The following is a 27,604-nucleotide window of genomic DNA, read 5'->3' on the forward strand; positions in this document are numbered from 1 at the left end:
TTCATCCACAGACTTTCACACATTATGCAGTATTGCAAATACATCGCCTTGTTGATTAACTTTTATAGATTTCATTTCCTTTATTAGCCAGCTCATCCTTTAAAATAACCCCTACTTCATTTCTCTTCCCACCTGCTCTATGGAAAATTATTTAAACCCTGCTCCTAAACTTCTAGCCTTACTCCCTTTCCACTTGCTTTCTTGGATGCACAATATATCAACCTTTAAACTAATCATCATGTCAATCAACTCTTGAGCTTTTCCTGTCATAGTCCCAACATTCAACGTCCCTCCAATCAGTTGTAGGCTCTGTGCATTTCTCTTCTTCTTCTGCCGACAAATCCGGTTTCCTCCTCTTCTTTATCTTCGACCCACAGTCGCTGAATTTCCGCCGATGCCCTGGAGGTTAGCAGTGCCAGAGGCGGGAGTTGTTAACCCAGGCCACGACCAATCTGGTATGGGATTCTTTAGATGAACGCTTATATTTATTTGGCACAGTTTTACGCCGGATGCCCTTCCTGATGCAACCTTCTGCATTTATCTGGGCTTGGGATCAGCCTAAAGACTGCACTGTCTTCTGCCCCATAGGGGAGCATTTTTTATGGAAGTTTCGTATCAAACTCAAAATATTGGTATCGTGACAACATGGGGCTGACATTTTTTGGGAATTTCAATAGCAAGTCACATATAAACAACCGTGCACAACTGAGGGTAATTTTGAGTCTTCCTTTACAATGAAGGAAATAAGTATTTGAACACCCTTCTATATTGCAAGTTCTCCCACTTGGAAATCATGGAGGGGTCTCAAATTTTCATCGTAGGTGCATGTCCACCGTGAGAGAGATAATCTAAAAAGAAAAATACAGAAATCATAACGTAAGATTTTTTTAATGATTTATTTGTGTGATACAGCGGCACATAAGTATTTGAACACCCATCTATCAGCTAGAATTCTGACCCTCAAAGACTCGTTAGTCCGCCTTTAAAAGTCCACATCCACTCCATGTATTATCCTAACTCAGATGCACCTGTATGAGGTCATTAGCTGCATAAGGACACCTGTCCACCCCATACAATCAGTAAGACGCAAACTTGTAACATGGCCAAGACCAAAGAGCTGTCTAAGGACACCAGAGACAAAATTGTACAACTCCACATGGCTGGAAAGGGCTATGGAAAAATTGCCAGGCAGCTTGGTGAAAAAAGGTCCACTGTTGGAGCAATCATTAGAAAATGGAAGAAGCTACGCATGACGGTCAATCTGAATCAGAGTGGAGCCTCATGCAGGATATCACCTTGTGGGGTCTCAATGATACTTATAAAGATGAGGAATCAGCCCAAGAGTACACAACAGGACTTGGTTAATGACCTGAAAAGAGCTGGGACAACCTTTTTCAAGATGACTATTGGTAATACACTAAGACGTCATGGTTTGAAAATTTGGGGTTTTGGGGATGTGGAAGGAAACCAGAGACGTTGTCTTCTTGTCCCATTAGGGGTCACCATTACACATCGATTTTTTTTTTCATTTAAGCCTATCTTCTGCATCCTCCTGTCTTTCACCAACTGCCTCAGTCTTTGCTCACGACATCTATCATTGAGCAACATGCGGCTCTTTGCCTCCTTTCGTGCGGCTCTCGTCAAGGCAGGAAAGCATATCGAAGTTCTGTTGATATGTGTGCGCATGTGCGAGCAAAGACCAGTGACACCAAAACTGCACAATATCTGAACAAAGTATTTTATTTCTATTCATTCATTTATTTAATTTTAGTTGTAAAGTGTAAGATTATTGTGATCTCAAAACACATTATTCTCAAAATATACATCACACTCTCCAAGATGCCAACACTCCTCCCAGACAACAGCTTAAAGTCGTAAAGATGAAAATAACTTACTCCAGCCTTGATATGTAGACGCTGTGCACGTTGTCTGCATCAGCACAGCTCTCCCCCTCGAGAGTTCCTGGTAGATAGGAGTTCCTGCGAGAAGACCATGCCACCAGGAAGAATTCAATAAGTCAGGGGAACTAAGGAAGTTACTGCAAAGGTTCCTGTGGTTGAAAAGTCCCCAACGTCAACATATACTAAAGCCAGACAAAGAAGAGGAAGACTGGAAGAAATGTTCATTTTATTTAACTATGTTCTCCAATCAATGGCATATGTCACATCTCTACTTAAACTTGTCATAGAGCTCCCACTTTGTCTCATTCAGGCAAATGGTGGGCTCCAACACTTCAGTAGATGAGAGCTTTACAATCACCACGGGGCCTCTTGATCTTGGCGTAATTCTTGCTGATGATGTCATGGAGTGTGGCCTGGTGAAAGAAGTGGGTGTCAGAAGAGAGGTTTAGAGGCAGAAATGATGAAGGAGACATTCCGTTGCGACAATACCTGAAAAGTTGTATTGCTGTAGTAAGAAGAGACCCCAAAAATATAAACAAACTGCAATGCATCTAATTAATATCCAGTTAAAATGCTTAAAGTTAAATTTACATTATATTCTCAAATGTAGTTGCTCACCCATCCAAATAATATGAACCAAGTGTTTCAATCACTTTCATGGCCACAGGCACCTAAAATCAACCACCTATACATTTTTATGAGTGAATTTAGAATAAATCCCCTTGGTCAAACTAGCAAAATATAACAATGCAGTTGTATTGCGTTTAAGACAATTTAATCTCACACACAATACAATACAATATAAAAATAAACATAAAATAGAGATACAAAGACAGTTTAGTTACGTGTAACACGAACTAACGAGCCAAACTACGTATAGTCACCACAGTCCGAAGTAATGTACTTGTAGGCGAATGTTATTTCCAGCGAATGTTCCAGAAATGTCCAAAAGACAAGAGGCAGAAGGCAGTGTGGCGGAAAGCGAGTCGATACTTGTCCAAAGCAGTGAGGTGGTTGTAAGAAGCCCCGTCGAAAAGCCATCCGGTCCTATATAGGGATTTCTTGAAAGTTCCAGAAAGATCTGCGTCCAATGACGTAATAAAGTACGCAAGTCATAAAGTACCTAAGAAAGAAAAATAGAGAATAGTCTTCTTTTTCTTTTGGCTTATCCCATTAGGGGACGCTACAGCGTGTCATCTTTTTCCATCTAAGCCTATCTCGTGCATCCTCTTCTCTAACACTCACTGTCCTCATGTCCTCCCTCACAACATCCATCAACCTTTTCTTTGGCCTTCCTCTTGCTCTTCAGCCTGGCAGCTCCATCCTCAGCATCCTTTTACCAATATACTCACTCTCTCACCTCTGAGCATGTCCAAACCATCTAAGTCTGCTCTCTCTAACCTTGCATCCAAAAAATCCAACTTTGGCTGTCCCTCTAATGCGCTCATTTCTAATCCTATCCAAACTGCTCACTCCGAGCGAGAACCTCAACATATTCATTTCTCTTACCTCTAGTCCTGCTACCTGTTGTTTCTTCAGTGCCACTGTCTCTAATCCGTACATCATGGCCAGCCTCACTACTGTTTTGTAAACTTTGCCCTTCATCCTAGCAGAGACTCTTCTGTCACATAACTCTCTCTACATTGCGCTTCACCTATTCCGGCTTCAGTGCATCGCACCCCCCCAAAAGCCAGATCGACATACAGTACTGTATTACGGGAAGATGCATTGATACAAGGCGAGTTATTGGTTCCAGGTGCGACATAAACCAATGAGGGCATGTGTGGATTTATCTCGTGAGCTAATTGGTTGCGCATCATCAAAGCCCCACCCATCTTTACTTTTTATATTATGTAGACCACACGATTCGTCACTTTAAACTGCTCCCTTTCCACAATTGACATTACACTGGTCTATAATGGGAACAGCAAACAGGTAAAGGCACTTTGTACAAGCTTAACACAATGTGGGACGTTAACACAATTCTCTCTTACCTGTTCTAAATGAAAAAGATTTTACATCTTGCTCAACTCTTATCAGGAATAGTTCCTATAAACAGAAATGTCTTTTCTATTTTGTTCCGAATGTCATACCAGTCCAGCACCGACTGCCGGAGAAAAATTCCTTGGCCAATAAAGCCGATTCTGATTCTGATAACCTCTCTGGTTCACAATGAGCAACACACTGTGCTGATGTGAAAGCTGCTTCCAAAGAGCCTAAGAAGAAGAGGAAGATGATGCTCAGCGAAAAAATAAAACATTTAGGTGTGATCAAAGATGGCAGAAGTTACACTCTTGTGGTGCGATTATGGCGTGAATGAATGACTGATGCCCCACATAAAGAATGATGTGGTAAACATCCTTAAAATCGCTTTAATAACTTTTAACAAGGAAGCGAAGGGCTGCATGGTGGATCAGCTGGAAAGCGTTGGCTTCACAGTTCTGAGGTCCCGGGTTCGATCCGAGACCTGCCTGTCTGGAGTTTGCATGTTCTTCCCATGCCTACATGGGTTTCCTCCAGGCACTCCAGTTTCCTCCCACATCCCGAAAACATGCAACATCAATTGGACACTCTAAATTGCCCCTAGGTGTGATTGTGAGTTTGCCCTGCAATTGGCTGGAAACCACTTCAGGGTGTACCCCGCCTCCTGCGCGTTGACAGCTGAGATAGGCTCTAGCACTCCCGTGACCCTCGTGAGGATAAGGGTTTAAGAAAATGGATGGATGGATGATGATGATAACGAAGCGAAATAAGTGGTGACTCCACAATATAAGAGGATTATTCGATATGAAAGCTGCGTTCGGTTTGTGGATAGCGGATGCAAAGTATAAATGCTGTACTGTTGACATATTTTATTCTGGTAGACACACACACACACACACACACACACACACACACACACACACACACTCACAACTCCCCATCTCAAAGGTACAAAGGCAGCGCCTCCAGCAGAAATCTCTGAGTAATGAATCCTAACTATACAGTCATATAATACAATAAGTGCTTTATAATTTATATTTATATTATAAATTTATAATACTGTATATATTTATAAAGTTTTAGAATTAAAGATTTGATAATGCTTCATTTTGTATTGAATATGCAAAGTACAAATACTGTTTACATATTTTAAAAGTTCTAGTACCCACATAAAAATACATCACCCGCTACTTTGCAGTTTTTTACATTTTGAAGGTGGTTCTGGTCCTAATTAACTGCAAAAAACGAGGGATTGCTGTATGTGAATCCAAAAGCTATCTTATTTTTAGCCTTGTTGCGTATCTTTCAGCGAGATTTCCAATCACTGGACTCTGTCAAGTCAAATGCGACTGGATACACTTATACCAAGGCCATGACAGCAAAAATGGAACACAAGTGTCCATCCATCCATCCATCCATCCATCCATCCATCCATCCATCCATCTTCTACCCCTTTTCTGAGCTCGGGTCGCGGGGGCAGTAGCTTTAACAGGGATGGCCACAATTCCCTTTCCGCAGTCATTTCATTCAGCTTTTCCAGGGATAGCCCAAGGAGTTCCCAGGCCAGTCAAGAGATGTCTCTCCAGTGTGTCCTGGGACATTCCCTGTGTCTTCTTCTGGTGAGAGGTGACTGGAACACCTCACCAGGGAGACATCGAATCAGATTCCCCAGCCACCTCATCTGGCTCCTCTCAATGCGAAGGAGCAGCAGCTTGTCTCTGAGCCCCTCCCAGATGACAGAGCTTCTCACCCCATCTCTAAGGGAGACCCCAGACACCCTGTGGAGGAAACTCATTTCAGATGGCTGTGCCGGGATCTTGTTCCTTCAGTCACGATCCATAACTCATGACCATAGGTGAGGGTGGGAGCGTAGATAAATATAAAGCTTCTCCTTTCATCTTAGTGTCTTCTTAACCACAATGGACCAATACAATATCCAGATTACTGCAGACACTCCACTGATCCACCTGTCGATTTCCTGCTCCATTCTTCCATCACTCGTGAACAAAACAAAATATTTGAACTCATCCACTTAGGGCAGAATGTCAAAAACTCCACCATTTTCCGACTGAAGATCCGCAAAGAACATGCTTGGCGGAATCCAACCCTCACCAAAATTGAGTCCGACTTAGTCCCAAGCAATGCAGATCAAACTCTGACACTGGTTGTACAGGCACCGAACAGCCCATATCAGAGGGTTTGGCATGCCATACCGAGGAACACCATCAAACACCAGCTCCACAACCACAAAGACTGGTTGGATGAGCTTCCATGCACCCTTAGGGACCTTGCCGAGGTTATAGAGCTGGTCCACTGTTCCACGGCCAGGACAGAAATCACGCTGGTCCTCCAGAATCTGGAATTCGACTTCCCGGTGGAGGCTCCTCTCCAGCACTGAATAGATCTTATCGGGAAAGCTGAGGAGTGTAGTGGAACACACACTCTCAAAACATGAGCGGAAGGTGGGCGGATATCGGTCGCCATCAAGACGTGGTCATCAGGCGGCAAAGGATTGGTCGCCATTGAGGCATGGTCATTAAGCTCCCGAGGATCGGTCGCCGTCGAAACAGGGACATGAGGGAACCGTAGACAGGTCGCCGCCAGAACAGGAAAGTGAGGCAGCCGTGGAGATGGGCGGCCGTGGAAGGGTCGTCGCCGACGAGACGAGCGACCGTGGAGGGGTCATTGCCTCTGAGATGGGCGGCCATGGAGGGGGTCATCGCCATCAAGACGAGCAGCCGTGAAGTCGTAGTCGCCCGTGAAACGGGCAGCCGTTGAGGGGTTGATGATGAGGCATGGAGATGGTCATCGGACGGCTGAGGATCAGTCGCCGCTGAGGCGTGAACATGGTCATTGGGCGGGTAAAGGTTCAGTCACCGCTGTAGTGTGGTCGTCAGGGGGTCGAGGATTGGTCGCCATCGAGGTGTGGTCGTCAGGCGGCTGAGGATCGATGGCCGTTGAAGCGTGGGCGTGGCTCGGCGGCGGCTCGGTCGCCACCGCGACATGAGCGTGGCTCGGCAGCGAGTCGTCGTCACCGCGATGTGGGTGTGGCTCGGCAGCAGGTCCCTTACGCTGTCCAGTTGTACTATGGCAACCATTAAGACTTAAGTTCGTCAGAATTACAGTTTCACAGGACGGAATTACAGTTTCACATGAAATGAAGTGGGAGATCAACATCCACTCCATCCTTAATAAGGAAGAGGATGTACTTCCTGCAGCTCCTAAGGAAGGAAATCCTGCCGCAAGAACTGCTGGCACAGTTCTGCACAGCTGTTATTGAGTCATTACTCTGTACCGCTATCACAGTTTGGTTTTGTGCTGCCAGAAAAAAGGACAAATGCCGACTGCAACGAACAATAAAAACTGCTGAAAGGATTGTCGGTATCCTCCTTCCCACCCTCTGGGACATGCAGGCTATTTGAAATAGGACAAGAGCAGACAAAATCCTCTCAGATCCTGTTCACCAACTCCTCCAACTCCTTCTCTCGGGTAGCCACTCCTGAGCAACACAAACGATAACTACCAGGCATTCCAATAGGTTCTTCCCTCTCCCAATTGACCTTTTAAAAGAGCTTGTTCAGAATCCTGCAGCTTCGGTTGTGATCACAAGAGGTCAGAGCATATAACTCCAATTCTAAAGTCTTTACACTGGCTTCCACTCAGTTTTAGAAATTAAAGTTCGGCTACTGGTCTATAAATCACTAAATGGTTTAAGGTCCTGAATACACTAAAGAAATTTGAATGGGATAAAAACCAATTACTAATATTTAACACACATTAATCTTCCTTCACTGTAGTAGTCACCACATTTCACCATCTGCGTATTTGTTGTTCACCAATACTCGCCTCTCGCACCTGAATAGCAACTGCTCCACTTGTACAATCGAGAGGAATATCTGCAATACTCGATATTGTCCCAGATTACTGCACGACTACTCACTTTAAACTGGATACATTCCTGAAAGTCTTGATGCCCTTTGGACAATGCACAGTGATCACTGTACTGGACTACTGCTCTAGTAGCCACTCTGACTGCTCTAAATGCTGGAGGACTCTGCATCCTTCGCACAATTCTCAGAGTCCCATCATTGCCAGATTACTTGCAGCCTTTATTGCTCCGTGTTCCTTTCCACAATGTCTTTGTCTCAATTGACTGTCAGTCTGCTTTTGCCATGTGTGTTGTACTAGAGTGGCTCCAATTTCGGGAGAGAAATTCCTCGTCCTTTACCAGAAACAAATTTCTTGTACAGTACGGTGTTTGCAACTTAGTGAATAAAGTTGATTCTCATAAGGTAACCAAAATATCACTTGACAGTATGATGTACCGTTAAGTATTCCAAACACTATTTCAGACGAGAGAGATAACCAGAATAAAATACACTTCATTTTTTCCTCACTGAAATCAAATCAAACCAAACCTCTCCTGTTTCATGTCAGGCAGAATCACCAAAATTATTTTGTTTTGTTAAATGCCACAATAAGAGAGAGAATTTGCATGAGTTGGGTCAAACACTTTGGGTAACCTTCCGCAAGCTTCTCACAGTACTCTGCTGGAATCGTGGCCCATTCCACCATACAGAACTGATGTGACGGAATTAGTTTTCTCGATTGCCTTGCTTGCACACGCCATTTCAGATTTTCCCACAAATATTTGATGGGATTCAGATCAGAGCTTTGTCAGAAGACACTTTTTAACCATTTTGTCAGGATGCTTAGGGCCATGTCTATTTGGAAGACCCATTTGTGTCCAAGTTTTAGCTTCTTGGGTGATGTTTTGAGATGTTGTCTTAATATGCCATCTATTTTATGATGACTTGCAGTTCCTGGTGCAGGAACACAGCCCCACAACATACTGCTGCCACCTCCATTCTTCACAGTTGTTATGGGTTCTCAGGTCTACAAGGTTCACACTTTTTCCTCCTGATGTAACGTTGCTTATTTATGCCAAACAGCTCCACTTTAGTTTCATCAGACCAAGGGACATGTCTGCAGAAGTTGTGATCTTTGCTTTGGTGTCTTTTTTGAAATTTCATTTATTTATTTATTTTTACGTTTCTTTAAGAGTTGATCTTAATTCTCAGTGAGTGGTCTTTGAGCCCATTACTAATTTCAAATATGGAAGAAGAGTGTTTGGGGTGTGGCCTTAAATACATCCCCAGGTGCAGTGTCAATTAACTCACATGTTGTCATTTCACCTATCAGGGGCTTCCAAAGCCATGACATTATCTGGGCTTCCCCATGTTCTTTGAGGACATAGTACTTTGTACATATGTAAACTTTTCACCTCGAAGAAAATGAGATAAAATTCTCAAAGAAATTGTCTCTCTCTTTACTGTGAAATTTAAGAATTATACAATTTTGATGAGCCTGACAAACCTGAAACAGGAGCGCTTTAGTCTGATTTCATTTTAGACGGAGACAAAAAAATGAAATGAGTGTTCTTGCAAAGTGTATGTACACTTCTGGCCTGCAACTATATATGAAAGCAGCAATTAAGGCAGCCATAAATGTCAGCTCTTACATATGTGGCGGATATGTCCATGACAATGAAGCGAAGCTCGAAGAATTCAGTCTCGTCCAGCTCGTGAACCAGTTCTCGGTAGTCCCCCTGCAAAGCACACATAGGATAACATTGAAAAACATTCTTAGAGATTTATAATTGCACATATGTATTTAAAGTGCTCGTGACACAAAAATCAAAACCTTAAAATAGGTATTGTTATCAAAACTGCAAATAATATTAATCACTTTGATGAAAATACCATTTGGGAAAAGTGAGATGGGAGGGGTTCATAAAAGCGTGAAGTTGCATCAGTCTGACTTGATACAATGCGCATCGCAGTGGCAGCCATATTTGTCTGTGACGTCATACGCAGACATCCCACTGGAGCCCTTCGCACTGAAAATACGCTGTGCCAAATGCAATGGCAGATGCAGAGCGATTTTCGGATTTTTCTGTCGCCCCTTCTGAGACTGAAACTCTTTTTGAGGAAGAAAACATCTCTGAAGCGAGTGATGCGACCAGGACCATTTTATCATATCATTGCGAGCCATATTTAGACAATATGGCATTCACTTCAGCACTGACACCAGACTCCCCGACAGACACAGACGAGTGGGCCAACGAGGAGGACGAGGGACCCGATGAAATATTCTAAATGACTGCCCCATAATTGTTCGATTTCCTAACCCTAGTCTTGTGTACGTAGCGTACTCGGGAGGACTCCAAGCAAGAACCTTGACATCTTAATTTCTGCCAACTCCAGTTCTGCTTCCTGTTGTCTCTTCAGTGCCACCGTCTCTACTGCGTACATCATGACCGGCCTCACCACTGTTTTATAATCATCATCCTAGCAGAGACTCTTCTGTCACATAACACACTAGACACCTTACGCCAGCTGTTCCAACCTGAGTCTGAAATTTTCATCATAGGTGCATGTCCACTGTGAGAGAGAATCTAAAACGAAAAATCCAGAAATCACAATATATGATTTTTTTAATGATACAGCTGCAAATAAGTATTTGAACACCTGTCTATCAGATAGAATTCTGACCCTCAAATACCTGTTAGTCCGCCTTCAAAAGTCCACCTCCACTCCATGTATTATCCTGAATCAGATGCACCAGTGTGAGGTCGTTAGCTGCATAAAGACACCTGTCCACCCTCTACACTAAGTAAGTAGTTTTTTTTAGTTGCATTACACACATCCAAACTGCATTGGAACTAAGGTTGGAAATGTTCTTGTAAATGTAATCTGTATTGGTTCAGTATAAAATGAGCAACTGACCACATGAGGCGTTTTAGACGCTTTCCCAACTGCATCACCTCTCTCACTGTAATATCTGAAAAACAAACAAGACAGGATTACATCTTGCTTTATTAAAACAATACATCATTAGGTCCTTAATATGTGATGCATACAAAAAAATAGTTTATTAGATTTTTGTTTTATACGAGGGGTGTATGAAAAGTTTTAAGCATCATGTATAAGAACTGTTGATGCATGCTCAAACCAAAGATTGGAAAGTTAAACCTTTTGTAAGTATTCCTGCCAAGTTTCAGTGACTGTACAGTATTATTCTGAACAACTGAAGTGCCTACAGAAAGAAAGAAAAGAAAAGAGAAAGAAAAAAGCCCTGGAATTCTCACAAGAGGAATCCTCTTCCACCAAGACAATGCACCACCCCGCACCTCAGTAGCTGCCATGGAAACAATTTACGATTGTGGATTCAAACTTGTTGCCCATCCACCTTATTCACCAGAACCTCCAACTTCCATCTCTACCCCAAATAAAAAAAGCCTTGGCTGGTTGCCATTTTGCCAGTGATGATGATGTCATAGCTGCAGTTGAGGGGTTTCTCGAGTACAAAAAAAAAAAAAAAAAAAAGTTCCTCTATCAACATTGGGCTATTAGAGCAACAGTTCAGCTCTTGAGTGAGAGGGACTATGTTGAACAATGAACAAAATCATTATCCTGTATAGTTTTTCTGATGCTTAAAACCTTGCATACACACCTCATAGTTTGCAGGATATTGGTAAACAATGTCCAGCTAATGACTGCTTCGTGAAGATATGGTCCCCTAAAAAATCCACTAGATAGTGGGGGGTGGAGACAATGAACCACAGTATACATGTACTGGGAGAACAGCAAAACTCAAAGCCTTCAAGAGGGTGCACTTACTTGGAAACCTGAGTCTGGAATCCCTCAATCTTAGTGCGTGAGTTTGTCAACATCTCAAACACTTTTTCCTGAAGAGTAAAAAAATGATAATACTAATAATAATACTACAACAACAATGCAAAAATGATGAGTTCATTTAAGTTGCTCTCAGTTATATACCTGCACTGCAACTCCAAAGTTGTCACCGTCCTCAATTTGGGGAATCTGAAGTTGTATCCACATGGTCACCTTCAGTGAAATGTAATCAATAATGTTCATAAACACAAATATAAAGAGAATTAAAAAGAATTAGTATACACCCAGACACGTAAAAAGTTATTTGAAATTGGTTATATTTACAAAGGATACCGCCATTAAAAAAAGAATGGCTGAAAATATAATTCCAAAGAATCTTCTTCTTTTCCTTTCGGCTTGTCCCATTAGGGGTCGGCACAGCGTGTCATCTTTTGCCATCTTACCCTATCTCCTGCATCTTCCTCTCTAACCCCAACTGCCCTCATGTCTTCCCTCACCACATCCATAAACCTTCTCTTTGGTCTTCCTCTCACCCTTTTGCCTGGCAGCTCCATCCTCAGCACCCTACAACCAATATACTCACTCTCTCGCCTCTGAACATGTCCAAACCATCGAAGTCTGCTCTCTCGAACCTTGTCAGCAAAACATCCAACTTTGGCCGTCCCTATAATGAGCTCATTTCTAATCCTATACAACCTGCTCACTCCGAGTGAGAACCTCAACATCTTCATTCCTGCCACCTCCAGTCCTGCTACCTGTTGTTTCTTCAGTGCCACCGTCTCTAATCCATACATCATGGCCGGGCTTCATTCCTCTCCTTTTGCAGTGCGTACTTCCATCTTTCAAAATTGTTCCTCTGCATGCTCCCTGCTTTCACTGCATATCACAATATCATCTGCAAACATCATTGTCCAAGGGGATTCCACTCTAACCTCATCTGTCAGCCTATCCATTACCACTGCAAACAGGAATGGGCTCAGAGCTGATCCCTGATGCAGTCCCACCTCCACCTTCAATTCCTCTGTCACACCTAAGGCACACCTCACCATTGTTCTGCTGCCATCATACATGTCCTGTACTATTTTAACATACTTCTCTGCCACACCAGACTTACGCATGCAGTACCACAGTTCCTCTCTTGGTACTCTGTCATAGGCTTTCTCTAGATCCACAAAGACACAATGTAGTTCCTTCTGACCTTCTCTGTACTTTTCCACTAGCATCTTCAAGGCAAATAATGTATCTGTGGTACTCTTTCTAGGCATGAAACCATACTGTTGCTCGCAGATATTTACTTCTGTCCTGAGTCTAGCCTCCACTACTCTTTCCCATAACTTCATTGTGTGGCTCATCAACTTTATTCCTCTATAGTTCCCACAGCTCTGAACATCCCCTTTGTTCTTAAAAATGGAACTACCACACTTTTCCCCCATTATTCAGCATCTTTCACCCGCTAGGATTCTGTTGAATAAGTTGGTCAAAAACTCCACAGCCACCTCTCCAAATTTCTTCCATACCTCCACAGGTACATCACCAGGACCAACTGCCATTACATTTTTCATCCTCTTTAGTGCCTTTCTAACTTCCCCCTTACTAATCAATGCCTCTTCCTGGTACTTCACACTTGCCTCTTCTACGCTTACTTCTCTCTCATTTTCTTCATTCATCAACTTCTCAAAGTATTCTTTCCATCTATTTAGTAGACTACTGGCACCAGTGAACACATTTCCGTCTCTATCCTTAATCACCCTTACCAGCTGCACATCCTTCTCATCTCTATCCCTCTGTCTGGCCAACCTGTAAAGATCCTTTTCTCCTTCTTTCGTGTCCAACCGATGTACATGTCACCATATGCCACTTTTTTCACCTTCGCCACCTCTACCTTTGCCCTCCATCACATCTCAATGTAGTCGTTTCGCCTCTACTCAGTCCTCTCAGTGTCCCACTTCTTCGTTAATCTCTTTCCTTGTATGACTTGCTGTACTTTGGGGTTCCACCACCAAGTCTCTTTCTCCCCTTTCCAACCAGAAGACACACCAAGTACTCTCCTGCCTGTCTCTCTGATCACCTTGGCTGTAGTAGTCCAGTCTTCTGGGAGCTTCTTCCATCCATCGAGAGCCTATCTCACCTCTTTCCGAAAGGCCGCACAACATTCCTCCTTTCTCAGCTTCCACGACATGGTTCTCTGCTCTACCTTTGTCTTCTTAATCTTCCTACCCACCACCAGAGTCATCCTCCACACTACCATCCTATGCTGTCGGGCTACACTATCCCCTACCACTACTTTACAGTCAGTAACCTCCTTCAGATTACATCGTCTGCACAAAATATAATCCACCTACGTGCTTCTACCTTCGCTCTTGTAGATCACTATATGTTCCTCCCTCTTCTGGAAATAAGTGTTCACTACAACCATCTCCATCCTTTTTGCAAATTCCACCACCATCTGTCCCTCAAAGTTCCTTTCCTGGATGCCGTACTTACCCATCACTTCTTCATCGCCCCTGTTTCCTTTACCAATATGTCCATTACAATCTGCACCAATCACAACTCTCTCGCTGTCTGGGATGCTCAGAACTACCTTCATCTAGTTCCTTCCAGAATTTCTCTTTCAACTCTAGGTCACATCCTACCTGTGGGGCATAGACGCTAACCACATTATACATAACACCTTCAATTTCAAATTTTAGTCTCATCACTCGATCTGATATTCTTTTCACCTCCAAGACATTCTGAGCCAGCTCTTCCTTTAAAATAACCCCTACTCCATTTCTCTTCCCATCTACTCTGTGGTAGAATAATTTAAACCCTGCTCCTAAACTTCTAACCTTACTACCTTTCCACCTGCTCTCTTGGATGCACAGAATATCAACCTTTCTCCTAATCATCATGTCAACCAACTCCTGAGCTTTTCCTGTCATAGTCCCAACATTCAAAGTCCCTACACTCAGTTGTAGGCTCTGTGCATTCCTCTTTTTCTTCTGACGATAGATTCAGTTTCCTCCTTTTCTTTGTCTTCGACCCACAGTAGCTGAATTTCCACCGACGCCCTGCAGGTTAGCAGTGCCGGGGCCGGGCGTTGTTAACCCGGGCCACGACCGATCCGGTATGGGATTCTTTAGATGAACGCTCATAATTCCAAAGAATAATATTCTAATTTAATTTTTATATAATTGTAATTCGTGTCCAGACACCTACATGAAAAACAAAATCAAATTTAAATCAAATCTAATTAGTATTGAAGTAGACAGAAAAAAATGTGCATTTAATTTTAAAATTCCTTTATATTAAAAGAATACAAGAAAAAGTCTATAGGGATGTAAATGGACAGTCGGAAAATGAAACCACTCTACAGATGTCTCAAAATGGTGCGCAGAGGTATCGTAACAGACAGCCACCTCGCTCAACAACGAGGACTAAAGTGAACTGTGGAAAGGATAACTGACACCCCAGTAGTTCTCCCTGGAATTTACTGGGAGCAAAGCCCAAACATATGAGTTAAAAAGGAAGACACAATAGTACCAGGAGATTACTGAAGAATCAGCACTTTAAATTTCCCACACCTCTTCCTGCCCAATTGGAGCCATCCACACCTCAGAATTTCCCCTCTATGACTACAACAACCATACAATCCACAGTTGATGTTGGCTCTCCCTCCTCCACCCTGAATGCAATGTTGGGTCGGATGGATAGGATGAAGACTATTGTCAATGATGGAGTCCAGCCTATACCACGCCAAGATCCTGCTCCCGTCCCCCCTCGCTTGAAACCACCATCCAGTAAGAAGCGAAAGGCCCCTCCTCCACCCATGAAGCCTATCTGTAAATCTGATATTTACCGAGTCTTTTCCAGTATAACTCAGACCCCTATGGAGATCAGGCATTTTTCATCCCTGTTATTACAAGGGACAGAAAGTTGGTCAAAAAGATATGTCACCAAAAAAGTAGAACTTCAAACTTAGTGAGGGTAAAATGTGAGTCTATCAAACCATTCTCTCGAGCCATCTCTGCGAGACTAGCTCATTTTAATATCAGGTCATTGGGTAACAAATCAATGTTGATCAATTACATCATTACGATGTATGGTCTGGACAATATGTGATTAAATGAAACGTGGATAATAGAAAGTAGCTGTAATACCAATTTAAATGAGGGAACACCAGCAGATTTTAATTTTATGACCCAGTGTCGTACAGGGAAAAATGGTGGTGGTATTGCTGTTATTTTTAAATCATTATTTCAATGTACAGAAATTATACTGGGTAATTTTAGCTCTTTTGAATATCTGTGTTTTTTAGTTAAGAGTGACCCACAGGTTATAATTAGGGTCTAACCCTAACCCTAACCTATCATTTATAGACATCCAAGATACAATGAAATATTTATGGAGGATTTTTCAGAACTGCTGTCAGTTATTTGTACAACTATTTTGTCATAACAGGGGACTTTAACATTTCATGTTGACAATAACATGGAAAAAACATCCAAAGAATTTTCTGCAATATGTGACACGTTTTACCTCTCTCAACATATTAAGAGTCCAACTCACACTCAAGGTCAGATCTTAGACCTGATCATCTCTAAGGATGTTGAAATTATATCAATTGACATTAAGGATTTGGCTATTTCTGACCATTTTTGTGTATTTTTTGAATTACAGATTCTCCCAAAAGTTCAGACAACCTCTATCTCTATTAGGAAAAGGTGCATAAATGAGAGTACTGCCACTAAGTTTATGGAGACTGTGGCTGTGCCACAGATGGGAATGCTGAGACAGTTGATGAACTTTTCGACAATTTCACCTCGAAAATCACTAATGCCATGAATGCTGTCGCTGCTGTTAAAACTAAGACCAACCTGAGGGGACCTAGAACACCATGGAGGTGCACAATGATGGTCAAGAGATCTAAACTGGAATGTAGGAAAGCGGAACACAAGTGGAGAAAAACAATGACCTCTACAGACAGTGTCTTTGTAATTTTAACCAAGAGTTAGTTAGAGCGAGACAGCAACACGTTTCTGAAATCATCAGTAAGAACCTCACCAATACTCATGCTCTATTTGCTGTGGTCGACAAGCTTACAACTCCCCCGAATCAGATAGATCCAGAACTCGTAACAGCTGACAAATGCAATGAGTTCGCCTGTTATTTTAGCAAAACAAAACAATCCATCAGGTCAAATGTCTGCACAAATCAGTAAAAAGATAGAATGATCTCACATTTAAAGTACCCAGAGAATACTCAATTAACTTGTCAGAATTTGATACAGTTGACCAAAAAACTGTAGAGAAAACTGTGCAGCAGTTGAAACCATCAACGAGCTGTCTCGATCAATACCATCTGACTTTTTCAAAACTATTGTGAAGTCAGTGCTACCTGATTTGCAGCAAATAATAAATTGTTGACTTCAGTCTGGCAAGTTTCCCAAAGCTCTTAAAGTAGCTGCTGTTAAGCCTCTTCTAAAAAACAGAGCACTGGACGATTCCATGTTAGCAAGCTATAGGCCAATCTCAAATCTCCCGTTCATAGACAAGATTCTTGAGAAAGTTATTTTTAATCAACTCAACAATTTCTTGAATTTAAATGGACTTTTTGAGAAATTTCAATCAAGTTTCCGAACTCATCAGAATACCGAATCTGCTCTTATCAAAGTGCTAAATGATATAAGGTTGAATACTGTCTCAGGAAAGGTGTAAATTTTGGTCTTGTTGGATCTCAGCGCGGCTTTTGATACGGCAGATCACAATATACTGCTAAACAGGTTGGAAACGTGGCAAGGACTAAATCGAATGGTCCTTAAATGGTTTAGGTCCTACCTGGAGGAAAGGAGATTCTTTGGGGCCATTGGAGGTGCTCGGTCTCAGCAAATAGCAATGACCTATGGTGTCCCTCAAGGGTCAGTTCTTGGAGTTCTCCTGTTCAGCCTGTATATGCTACTCTTGGGTCCAATTCTTCAAAACTTTAATTTTGACAATTAGCGCTATGCAGATGACACACAGTTATATTTAGCAGTGTCTCAAGATGACTACAGTTCAATTGAGGCATTGTGCCACAGTCTAAAGCAGGTTAATACTGTAATTGGATGAGCCAAAATTTTTTCTTCAACTAAACAACAACAAAACTGAGACAATTGTTTTTGGCAATAAAGAAAAGAGAATTGCTGTTAGTAAACACCTGGACTCTCTATCTTTAAAAACCAAAGACCAAGTCCGAAACCTTGGCACTCTGATTCTGACCTGACTTTCAACAATCATATCAAATCGATCACAAAAACTGCCTTCTACCATCTGAAAAACACATCTAGAGTCAAGTCTTGTATGTGTCAAGCAGACGAGGAAAAGCTTATCCATGCTTTTATCTCAAGGAGACGTGACTACTGTAATGGTCTTCTGACTGGACTCCCCAAAAAGAGGATTAAACAGCTGCAGCTCATTCAGAATGCTGCAGCTCGCGTTCTGACCAAAACAAACTGGTCAGAGCATATTACGCCAATCCTAAAGCCCTTGCACAGTCAGCCTTAGAATAGATTTTACAGTTCTGCAACTGGTCTATAAATCACAAAATGATTCAGGTCCTGAATACATGAAAGAAATGCTTATGGATTACAAACCCAGTAGAGTTCTGAGATCGACTGACTCTGGTCAAATAGTGGAGCGCGGAGGCCAAAGCAAACATGGTGAAGCAGCATTTAGCTATTATGCTGCACACAAATGGAATAATTTGCCAACAGAGTTGTGGTCAGTCATAAGTGTGAATGTTTTTAAATCCAGGTTGAAAACTCTTCTTTTTTCTAATGCTTTTTAAAATATATCCACTTTTTGATCATATTACTTGCTCTGTATGTTTTTAATTGTTTTTTGATATTTTGTTTGTAATTTTTATTGTTTTTATCCTGTTTTAAAGGTTTTATCTTCTTTTTTCAAATGCCTTTAATCATGTAAAGCACATTGAGTTACCTCGTGTATGAAATGCGCTATACAAATGAATTTGCTTTGCTTAAAGATCACGTCTTAATTAAGTCAACAAAACTACATCATTTGCAAAAAGCAGAGATGCAATACTGAGGCCACCAAACCAGAGTCCCTAGTACACCTCAACTGTGACTAGAAATCCTGTCCATATAAGTTATGAATAGAATCGTTGACAAGGGGCAGCTTTGGAGGAGTCCAACCCCCACCAGAAACGAATCCCACCGACTGGAAATGCAGACCAAACTCTGACACTGGCCGCACAGGGACCGAACAACCCATATCAGGTTCGGTTACCCCATAGTCCCAAAGCACCCCCCACGGAACTCCCCGAGGGACACGGTTGAATGGCTTCTCCAAGTCCACAAAACACCCCTGCCAAGGTTGTAGAGATGGTCCACTGTTCCACGGCCAGGACGAAAACCACACTGCTGCTCCTGAATCAACCATTCAACTTACCAACGTCCACTCCGGCACCCCTGAATAGACCTTACCAGGGAGGCTAAGAACTGTGATCCCCCTGTAGTTGGAACACACCATCAGTCATACTTGTTAAAAAGGGGGAGTACCATCCCAGTCAGCTACTCCAGAGGCACTGCCCCTGTTTTCCACGTGATGTTGCAGAGCCGTGTCAATCAGGGCAGCCCCAAAACATTCAGAAATTTTGGAACTCAGGGTGAATCTCATCCACTCCTGGGGCCTTGCCACTGACGTTTTTTTTTTCACCACTTCAATGACGTCAACTCCAGAAATAGGAGAACCCCTCTCAGAGAACCCAGGCTGTGCTTCCCCATGGGAAGGTGTCTCAGTGGAATTGACCCCTCCGTAGAAATTGCATCAACCGCGTCGCTGACCAATCAAAGGCCAGAGATCTGCATAAACCACGCCCCTTTTTTGGACCCGCAGTTCCCTCAGACAACGTTGTATGGTCCAGTATAGCTTTTGTTTGCGTTTTATCGCGTATTTGGGTTCTTTAAGAATAGATATGGTTAAGAGGTGTAGTCACAGACTTTATAATAGTGACGACAGGTATCCTGAAAGGCTAGTTGGTGGAGTTCAATTCGTACCCTTTCCAAAACCGAAGACCCAGTACGAAAAATGTCTTCGATGGATGAAACTTTGTGGAAGACCCCAAGATCAACTGAATCCATCAACCGGAACAGATATGTTTGCACGAAGGTAAGCCCTATATTTGATTTTCAATACATGTCTCATATAAATGAATTAGCAGTTCTTCGCTTGCATAACATAGCTAAGTGTGAATGATTGAAACACTTGATCTGTGTTGAGCGATATTTTGCGATGACCTGACTGCACAAACGTGTCCCTTTGTTCGCGGCTAATGAGCTAAGCTAAACCGGACTAGCAGTCCTAAAAGCCTTCGACGTGCACCTAGACACCGAGACGCCAAGACTGAAGGAAGGATGTTTGAGGACACGAAAGTAGTGATTGTCGTACTCGGTCAGGACTTACGTAGGTTCGGCACTAATTCAAGAATAATTATTGAGGGGAGCGCGTGACGTTACACAAAGAAAACGAGAGAAACAACTCGTAAATCAAGCCTCACCTTCTTCTTTTCCTTCATACGGTGGTTCACAAACGACTATACAGATACATATACAGATTCTGCACACAAGTGTGATATGTAACACGAAAATAGGAAACTGTCAATGACGAATTCGTCCTTGGGTTATAATATATTATATTATGTGGCTTCTCTTCCTCTGACTCTGGAAAGATCTTGCGCCAATATCAATGGTTTCTCTGTCGATATGCATGTAAATACCATTGAAATACCCCTCGCTGAAATACTTGTAGCCCTGCTCTGTGCTTTTCAACGATATTTCACTGTTAGCTAAGAATGCGAGTGAGAAATCAGCCGGTAAATCGGACAGTTTCGCTCTATTCTTTTCTTGCTGCGCCGCTCTTTTTGCTAATTGTTTGTCTGACGTAGGTGCACGTGGCGTGACGTCACTTCAGGAGGCGTGGTTAAGTGCCCTGTACGGAGGGGTTAATTGAGGAGGTCTTTGCCTCATAAGTCCCCCACAGGCCAAAAAGGCCTAATAATACTTCTTCACCTTAATGGAATCCTTCACTGTTGGTATAGAGGTACTATTGAGGGGAAAATAACATACATTTAACTAATAGTTTATTTTCAAAAGTCATTCTCCCCCTTTCAAAATAACACCTGCATCTGTTCACTCACATGCATTTTAACGAGACTACTAAAACACAGGAGTTATAGCGGTGTTGGGACTGACCGTGTTGATCTTCTCCTTCAGTGTCTGGATCTGAGGTTTGACCTCCTTCAGGAGTGTTTCAATTCGCCCATTGCAGCAGACAGGACCACAAGGAGGCACTGGTGCATAAAATATCACCCAATTACTGGTTTAATCTGTGTACTTTCATGCTGCAGCACTGACAATTGTTCAACAACCTGTAAAATTAATTTTTGCAGGAAAAACGGTATCAAAATAATTTTTTAAAAAGAGCTACTACATGGCAACCACACAATCACACACACACATATATATATATCTGTAGAATACAGATGAGTAGTTGGAATATTTTAATCACATAAAACAATGATTCCCAACCAGTGTGCCGTGAAAACTCTTCTGGTGTGCTGCGGGAAACTATCAATTTCACTTAATTGGTCAGAAGGTGGCGGCCCGGTGGGGCAGCTGAAGAGCGTTGGCCTCACAGTTCTGAGGACCGGGGTTCAAATCCCGGCCCCCACTGTGTGGAGTTTGGATGTTTTCTCCGGGCACTCTGGTTTCCTCCCACATCCATAAAAACATGCATTAATTGGAGACTCTAAATTGTCATTAGGTATGATTGTGAGTGTGACTGCTGTCTGTCTCCATTTGCCCTGAAATGGGCTGGCAACCAGTTCAGCGTGTGCCCCACCGCTGGGATAGACTCCAGCACTCACACAACCCTCGTGAGGATAAGCAGCTCAGATGGTCAAAAGATTATTAATTTACAACATGTATTAATCTATTTATGGCAGCAGCATGGAAAGACAGAGAACAAATTAATGATCTTTTACTGTATTTTATGGTAGAAAGTGAATAATTGACTTGTGTATCCACTTTTTGTGTCATTTTTGTTTTGTGGTGTGTTGTGAGATTTTTCAAATGTTACATATGTGCCTTGGCTCGATAAAGGCTGGGAATCACTGATATAAGAGACATCATTTGCAAACTTGTGGCTCATGACTTGAAAATTTACCTGAATCTTCCTCCTCCTCCTCTTTCTTGTTTTTCTTCCCCTCTTTCTGCAACAAATGGAAGTACTTTTTTATCTATTACCAATCAATCTTTCCGACCTGGTGCAGTAATTGGTTGCTATGGTAATTAGCCAATTGCTTTTGCATCCACCATTGTTTTCTTGCCAAAATATAATATGGAAGCTCCCTACCTCCCTTTCCTCTTGCTCATTCTTCTTGTGTTTGGCCTCGTCCTTCTCAGGGTTCGGGATGGGAATGTCTAGCGGTGCCTCCAGGGAAGCCAGCTCATCACACTCAAACGAGGTCTGATGGCAAAAATGATCAATAACTTGCAAGTCGTGGTACGTTATAGTGCATTAGCTTTATAAAAAAAAAAAAAAACTGTCTCGCACTTTTGTATATGCACACAGTGCCTTTAAAAAGTATTCATCATAGCAATGAGTCAAGAGCAAAGAGTTAAGACTCCATTGTTCTGCTGGGGGACTTCAGTGGTTATGTCATCGTACTTGCGACTGCATGACACCCGATGGTAAGGGTGGAGCTGTCAACTAATCACCACATGCATTGTGGTGGGTGAATACTTACTTAATACTCCAAAGACCTCCTCAATTCCATCAACACGGCTTCCCGTGAGGAAGCAGAGTCAGGTTCTCTGAGGCAGGCTTTCCAATCTCTGCAGTTGAGGTCACTGAGGTCGTTAAAAAGCTCCTCAGAGGCAAGAGGGTGGATGAGATTCGCCTGGAGTTCCTAAAGGCTCTGGATGTTGTGGGCTTGTCCTGGGTGACACACCTCTGCGACATCACATGGAGATCGGGCACGGTGCCTCTGAATTGGCAGACTGAGGTGGTGGTCCCCCTTTTTAAGAAGGGGGACAGGAGGGTGTGTTCCAACTACAAGGAGAATCAAATTCCTCACCCTTTATGGTAAGGCTTATTCCGGGGTGCTGGAGAGGACAGTCCATTGGGAAGTGGAATCTCAGATTCAGGTGGAGCGACGTGGTTTTAATTTTGGACGTGGAACAGTGGACCAGCTAGACACCCTCGGCATGGGTCTCGGGGGTGCATGGGAGTTTGCCCAATCAGTGTACATGTGTTTTGTGGACTTGGAGAAGGCCTTTGACCATGTCCCTTGGGGAGTCCAGGGGGGGTGGGGGGGGGTTGGGTGCTTGGGGAGCATGAGGTATAGAACGCCCTGTTTTTGAGTTTGGTGTCCAGGTGGATGAATCTGTCCACAGGACAACTAGAAGTCCAGACAAAGAAATAAGAAGTCTGGCTTGCAGTGTGGTACAAGCCAGGTGGAGGGCACATAGAAGTGCTTTGGACATATAAGAGCAAAGTCAAATTTGTTGGGCCCGCATGCAAAATGCTGTTTGTTAGAAAAATATTACCACCCTGAACGGACCGTCCCCAGTGTAAAACATGGTGGTGGCAATATCATGCTGGGGATACTATTCTTCGCCAGAGACGGGTAAGCTGGGCGGAGTAAGGTGGGAATATACACGGAGTTGATTAGTGGGCAGGCAGCAACGGTGGTGTGACTGGTTAGAGTGTCTGTCTCTGAGTTCTGAGACCAGGGGTCAAATTCTGCCCCCCCCCCCTGTGTGGAGTTTCCATGTTTACCCGAAGCCCGCGTGGAGTGAAGTCGCCAGAGCTCCAGGCACTCCAGTTTCCTCTCACATCCCAAAAAACGTGCATTAATTGACGAGTCTAAAATAGCCCTTAGGTGTGATTGTGGGTGTGACTGTTGTCTCTGTATGTCCTGTGATTGGCTGGCAACCAGTTGAGTATGTACCCCCCCGCCTGCCCAAAGTTAGGTCGGAATAGCTTCAGCACTCCTGTGACCCTTCTTAGGATATGCGGCTCAGATAATTACTTGGCTATCTTGGAAGAAAACCTGTTGGAGGCTGCAAAAGACTTCAGAGTGGGAAGGAGATTCATCTTTCAGGAAAACCAATATCCGTGAACATAAAGCCAAAGCTACAATCCAATGGTTTACTATTGATACAGAATATTTCATTCCATTTTCGAAGGCACTGATCCACACAAGGGTCAAGGGAGTGCTGGAGCCTATCCAAGCAAACTTTAGGGCGAAAGGCGGACTACACCCTGAACTGGTCGCCAGTCAGTTGCAGACAACATATCAACACCATGTGTTAAAATAGCTCTAAATCTCTAAATCGAGACCAGGGGTCGGCAACCCGTGGTACTTTCATTCTTATGTTGTGGCTCTGCGTGGCTTGGGAAAATAAATAAGTGAAGTGTATTTTATTGTCTCAAAAATGCACATCATGTCTTCTTATTCAGTCAAAATTTTTAACTTGTTTCTTCAAACCTTGTGCAAGTTTGTGATCAGCAAGATGGCGGTGCGCATAGGTGCAGCGGCTCTTAGCTCTCCAATTTGGTGCATTTTCTTTATTATTATTTTGACACTACTTGTGGATGACTGTAAAGCCACACCTATAGCTTCCAGGACCTGATTGATCTGGGACTGAAGCATAATTTATCAATAACAGAAATACCAAAAGGTAAACCATATTCCGGAGGACATCGTGAGATCACCGGGATCTCTGTGGATAGCTGCTCTCAGCAAGCGATGGAGAAGGCGGAGGGAGCGTGAACAAAAACGAGGATGTCGGGCGGGCTTGGCTGCTAAGCTAAGGAGGCAACCTTACAGTTTGTCTATGTGCACAATGAATGGTGTTCAGTGGTGGAATCATCGACACCCACTTTTCTCCTTGTCCTTGCAGTCTCGTGCCGACTCTTTTATCTACCGAGGGAGCTAACGGTAGTCATTGTGGTAGCTGTCTATATCTCGCCCGATGCTAACATTAGTACAGCACTTAGCCATGTGCTTGTGACTGTATACAAACAGCAGCTCTCCCACCCCGACAGAGTATTGATTGTTGCTGGTGACTTCAACCAAGCGTGTTTAAAGACTCTCTTACCCAAATTCGTCCAGTATTTGACGTGTCCCACCCGAGGAGACAAAATCCTGGACCATGTTTACGCTAACATTAAACATACAGGGCTTTCCCCCTCCCCCATCTTGCTGGATCCGATCATGTCTGCGTCACCCTAGGTAAACAAATAAGGCCTCAAACAAAGGCAATTACAACATGGCCTGAGATTGCACGACCTCAACTGCAGGAGTGATTTTCACGCATTGTTTGGGAATTATTTAAACACCAGAACCTCCAGGAACACACAGATACTGTTCTGTCTTACATCAAAAACTGTATAGACACTGTGACTATAAACAGACGGATCCGGATTTTCCCCAATCAAAAACCCTAGATGACCCGAGACACTAAGGCACTCCTGAGACACCGCAATGCTGCCTTCAGGTCAGGGGACAAGGCACAGTACAGTGCCGCTAGAGCCGACTTAAAGACGAGCATCAGAGGCCAAGGCGGCCTACAAAAGAAATATCGAGGAGAAAATGAAAAAAAATGTGGGAGGGATAACAACACATCACAAACTCCAACAGTAAGAACAAGATGTGTGCTGGAAACAGACACATCGCTGGCAGGGAAACTAAACCATTTCTTTGCCCGTTCTGATATGGACAGCTCAAACCCAGGGTCATCACAACCACCCCCCATCAGCAGCACACTGACGCTTCAAGAACATGAAGTGAGAGGTCTGTTCAGGACTGTAAATACCAGGAAGGCTGCTGGCCCAGACAGAGTGCCGGGGAAGGTACTGAAGGCCTGTGCGGATCAGCTGACGGGTGCTTTCACAAAATCTTCAACAGATCCCTGCAACAATCAACCATTCCCTCCTCCATGAAATCTGCAACAATCATCCCCATCCCAAAGAAAGCAGCTATTGACAGTCTAAAGGATTACAGGCCTGTTGCACTCACACCTGTGATCATGAAGTGCTTTGGGAGGCTGGTTGCATGCCACATAAGGGGCTCACTTCCTCCCTCATTTGACCCCTACCAGTTTGCCTACAGAGGAAACCGGTCCACCGAGGATGCTATCATAATAGCGCTCCACACTGCACTGATCCACCTGGAACACCAAGGGAACTACATCAGGATGCTGATCATAGACTTTAGTTAACCCTTTAATACCATCATCCCAGTTTGGTTGACAAACTCTCCTTCCTTGGACTATCTCCTTACATCTGATGCTGGATTAAAGACTTCCTCACAAACCGTCCACAGTCTGTCAGACTTGGCCCACACCTCAATCACCCTCAGTACCAGGTCCCCCCAAGGCTGTGTACTGAGCCCTCTGCTATACTCTCTGTACATATATGACTGCATACCAGCCCATCCCAGCAACTCCATTATCAAGTTTGCTGATGACATAACTGTTGATCAAGCTCATCTCAGAAGGAGATGAGTCTGCCTACAGAGATGAGATTGGTAAATTGTCAAAGTGGTGTTCTACAAACAACCTTACACTGAACACCACAAAGACGAAGGAAATCATCCTGGACTTCCAGAAGTGCGGCGTCAACCCACTGTTCATCAATGGGGAGTGTGTGGAGAAGGTCCACTCCTTCAGATTTCTGGGAGTCTTCATCACAGACAAACTCACTTGGACTGTAAATACGACTGCGGTGGTGAAGAAGGCCCAGCAGCGACTCCACTTCCTGAGAGTGCTCAGGAAGAACAACTTGGAAGCTAAGCTGCTGCAGCCCTTCTACAGAACCACCGTGGAGAGCATCCTCACATACTGCATCACGGTGTGGTATGCTGGATGCACAGCAGCAGACAGGAAAGCTCTGCAAAGAGCAGTCAACAGTGCCCATAAGATCATTGGCTGCTCTCTGCCCTCCCTGAGGACAGTGCCAACTCCCGCTATCACAGCAGAGCCACTAATATTGTAAAGGACTCTTCACATCCTGGTCATCACCTGTTTAACCCGTTGCCCTCTGGCAGGCAGTACAGGTCCCACAAAACACAGACAACCAAATTCAGGACAGCTTTTTCCCCAGACCAATCAACTCATTGAACTCAAACCACTGAAATAACAGTACTGTAATGGAATATTATGCAATTTCACTTTTGTTGATTTATTTATTTATTTTTGGGAATAACTGTGCCTTGATGTTTTATTTATTGTTTTTTACCTAAGATGTTCTTAAATTTTTATTTTATTTTATTGCACCTTGCACCTTGTGGGGAAGCACTCATCATTTCGTTGTATACACAGCATATAATGTCATTAAAGGCTTTTGATTTGATTGATTTGATTTCTTCACAGACGTTTTGACAGAACTTGTGGCATGCCACCAGGCAGATTTGCCAGCTGGCATGCGTGCAAAGCTCAGCGACACCAAAACTGCATAATATTTGAAGAAAGTGTTTTATTTGTTTTTTTTTTTTTGTTTATTTAATTGTAGTTGTAAATTGTAAGTTTACTGTGATATCGAAAGACATAATTGCTCAAAATATGCATCACACTTTCCAAGACGCCTCGACGCCTCCCAGACGGCAGCTTACAGTCCTGTGTAACGATGAAAGTGACTTACTACAGCCCTGATTTGTAGATCCTGTCCGGAGATGTTCAGGAGCAGGTAAAATAAATATTCATGCATTTATTTTGCAAATATTTATTTTCATTGTACAGTGAAATAGTGCTCATTTTACCCCCATTGTATTGTAATACCCTCGGAATGGGCAATGAGGAACAGGAGTCCCCGCTGGGTTTACATTAATTACTCTATTTCCTTCCTGCCATCTAATAGCAGAGCATGTAATTGTCACTTTGACTCGCTAGCATAAATAGATGAACAAAGACATTACTTCTTGTAAATAAATCTTTTTTGGGAATAATTATGTAATGTTTTAAATTTCCAACGGCGCACC

The 27,604-nt window shown here is 43.2% G+C and overlaps 1 protein-coding gene across 6 annotated transcripts in view; it reads right to left on the reverse strand.

Moving 5' to 3' along the window:
* Positions 1-2,110: 2,110 nt before the first annotated feature.
* psme1 (proteasome activator subunit 1) overlaps positions 2,111-27,604 on the reverse strand; it is a 43,619-nt gene continuing 18,125 nt past the window's right edge. Inside the window, exons 4-14 of one of the 6 annotated variants that reach the window (XR_009792800.1) lie at positions 21,973-22,086; positions 21,784-21,829; positions 20,811-20,908; positions 11,726-11,794; positions 11,567-11,634; positions 11,400-11,477; positions 10,673-10,727; positions 10,449-10,493; positions 10,293-10,341; positions 9,406-9,492; positions 2,292-2,314 (exon numbers count right to left, since the gene is read on the reverse strand). Coding sequence is in view for 4 of the 6 variants with exons in the window: in XM_061805772.1 (XP_061661756.1) it covers positions 2,234-2,314; positions 9,406-9,492; positions 10,673-10,727; positions 11,400-11,477; positions 11,567-11,634; positions 11,726-11,794; positions 20,811-20,908; positions 21,784-21,829; positions 21,973-22,086 (696 nt within the window). In the remaining 2 variants the exon portion in view is untranslated. Of the gene's footprint in view, positions 2,315-9,405; positions 9,493-10,292; positions 10,342-10,432; positions 10,494-10,672; positions 10,728-11,399; positions 11,478-11,566; positions 11,635-11,725; positions 11,795-20,810; positions 20,909-21,783; positions 21,830-21,972; positions 22,087-27,604 lie in introns of those variants that run through there. The other 5 variants (XR_009792801.1, XM_061805772.1, XM_061805773.1 and 2 more) reach the window with 5 other exon arrangements.

The sequence above is a fragment of the Syngnathoides biaculeatus genome, chromosome 19 (genome assembly GCF_019802595.1).
Source record: "Syngnathoides biaculeatus isolate LvHL_M chromosome 19, ASM1980259v1, whole genome shotgun sequence".
Lineage (NCBI taxonomy): Eukaryota > Metazoa > Chordata > Actinopteri > Syngnathiformes > Syngnathidae > Syngnathoides > Syngnathoides biaculeatus.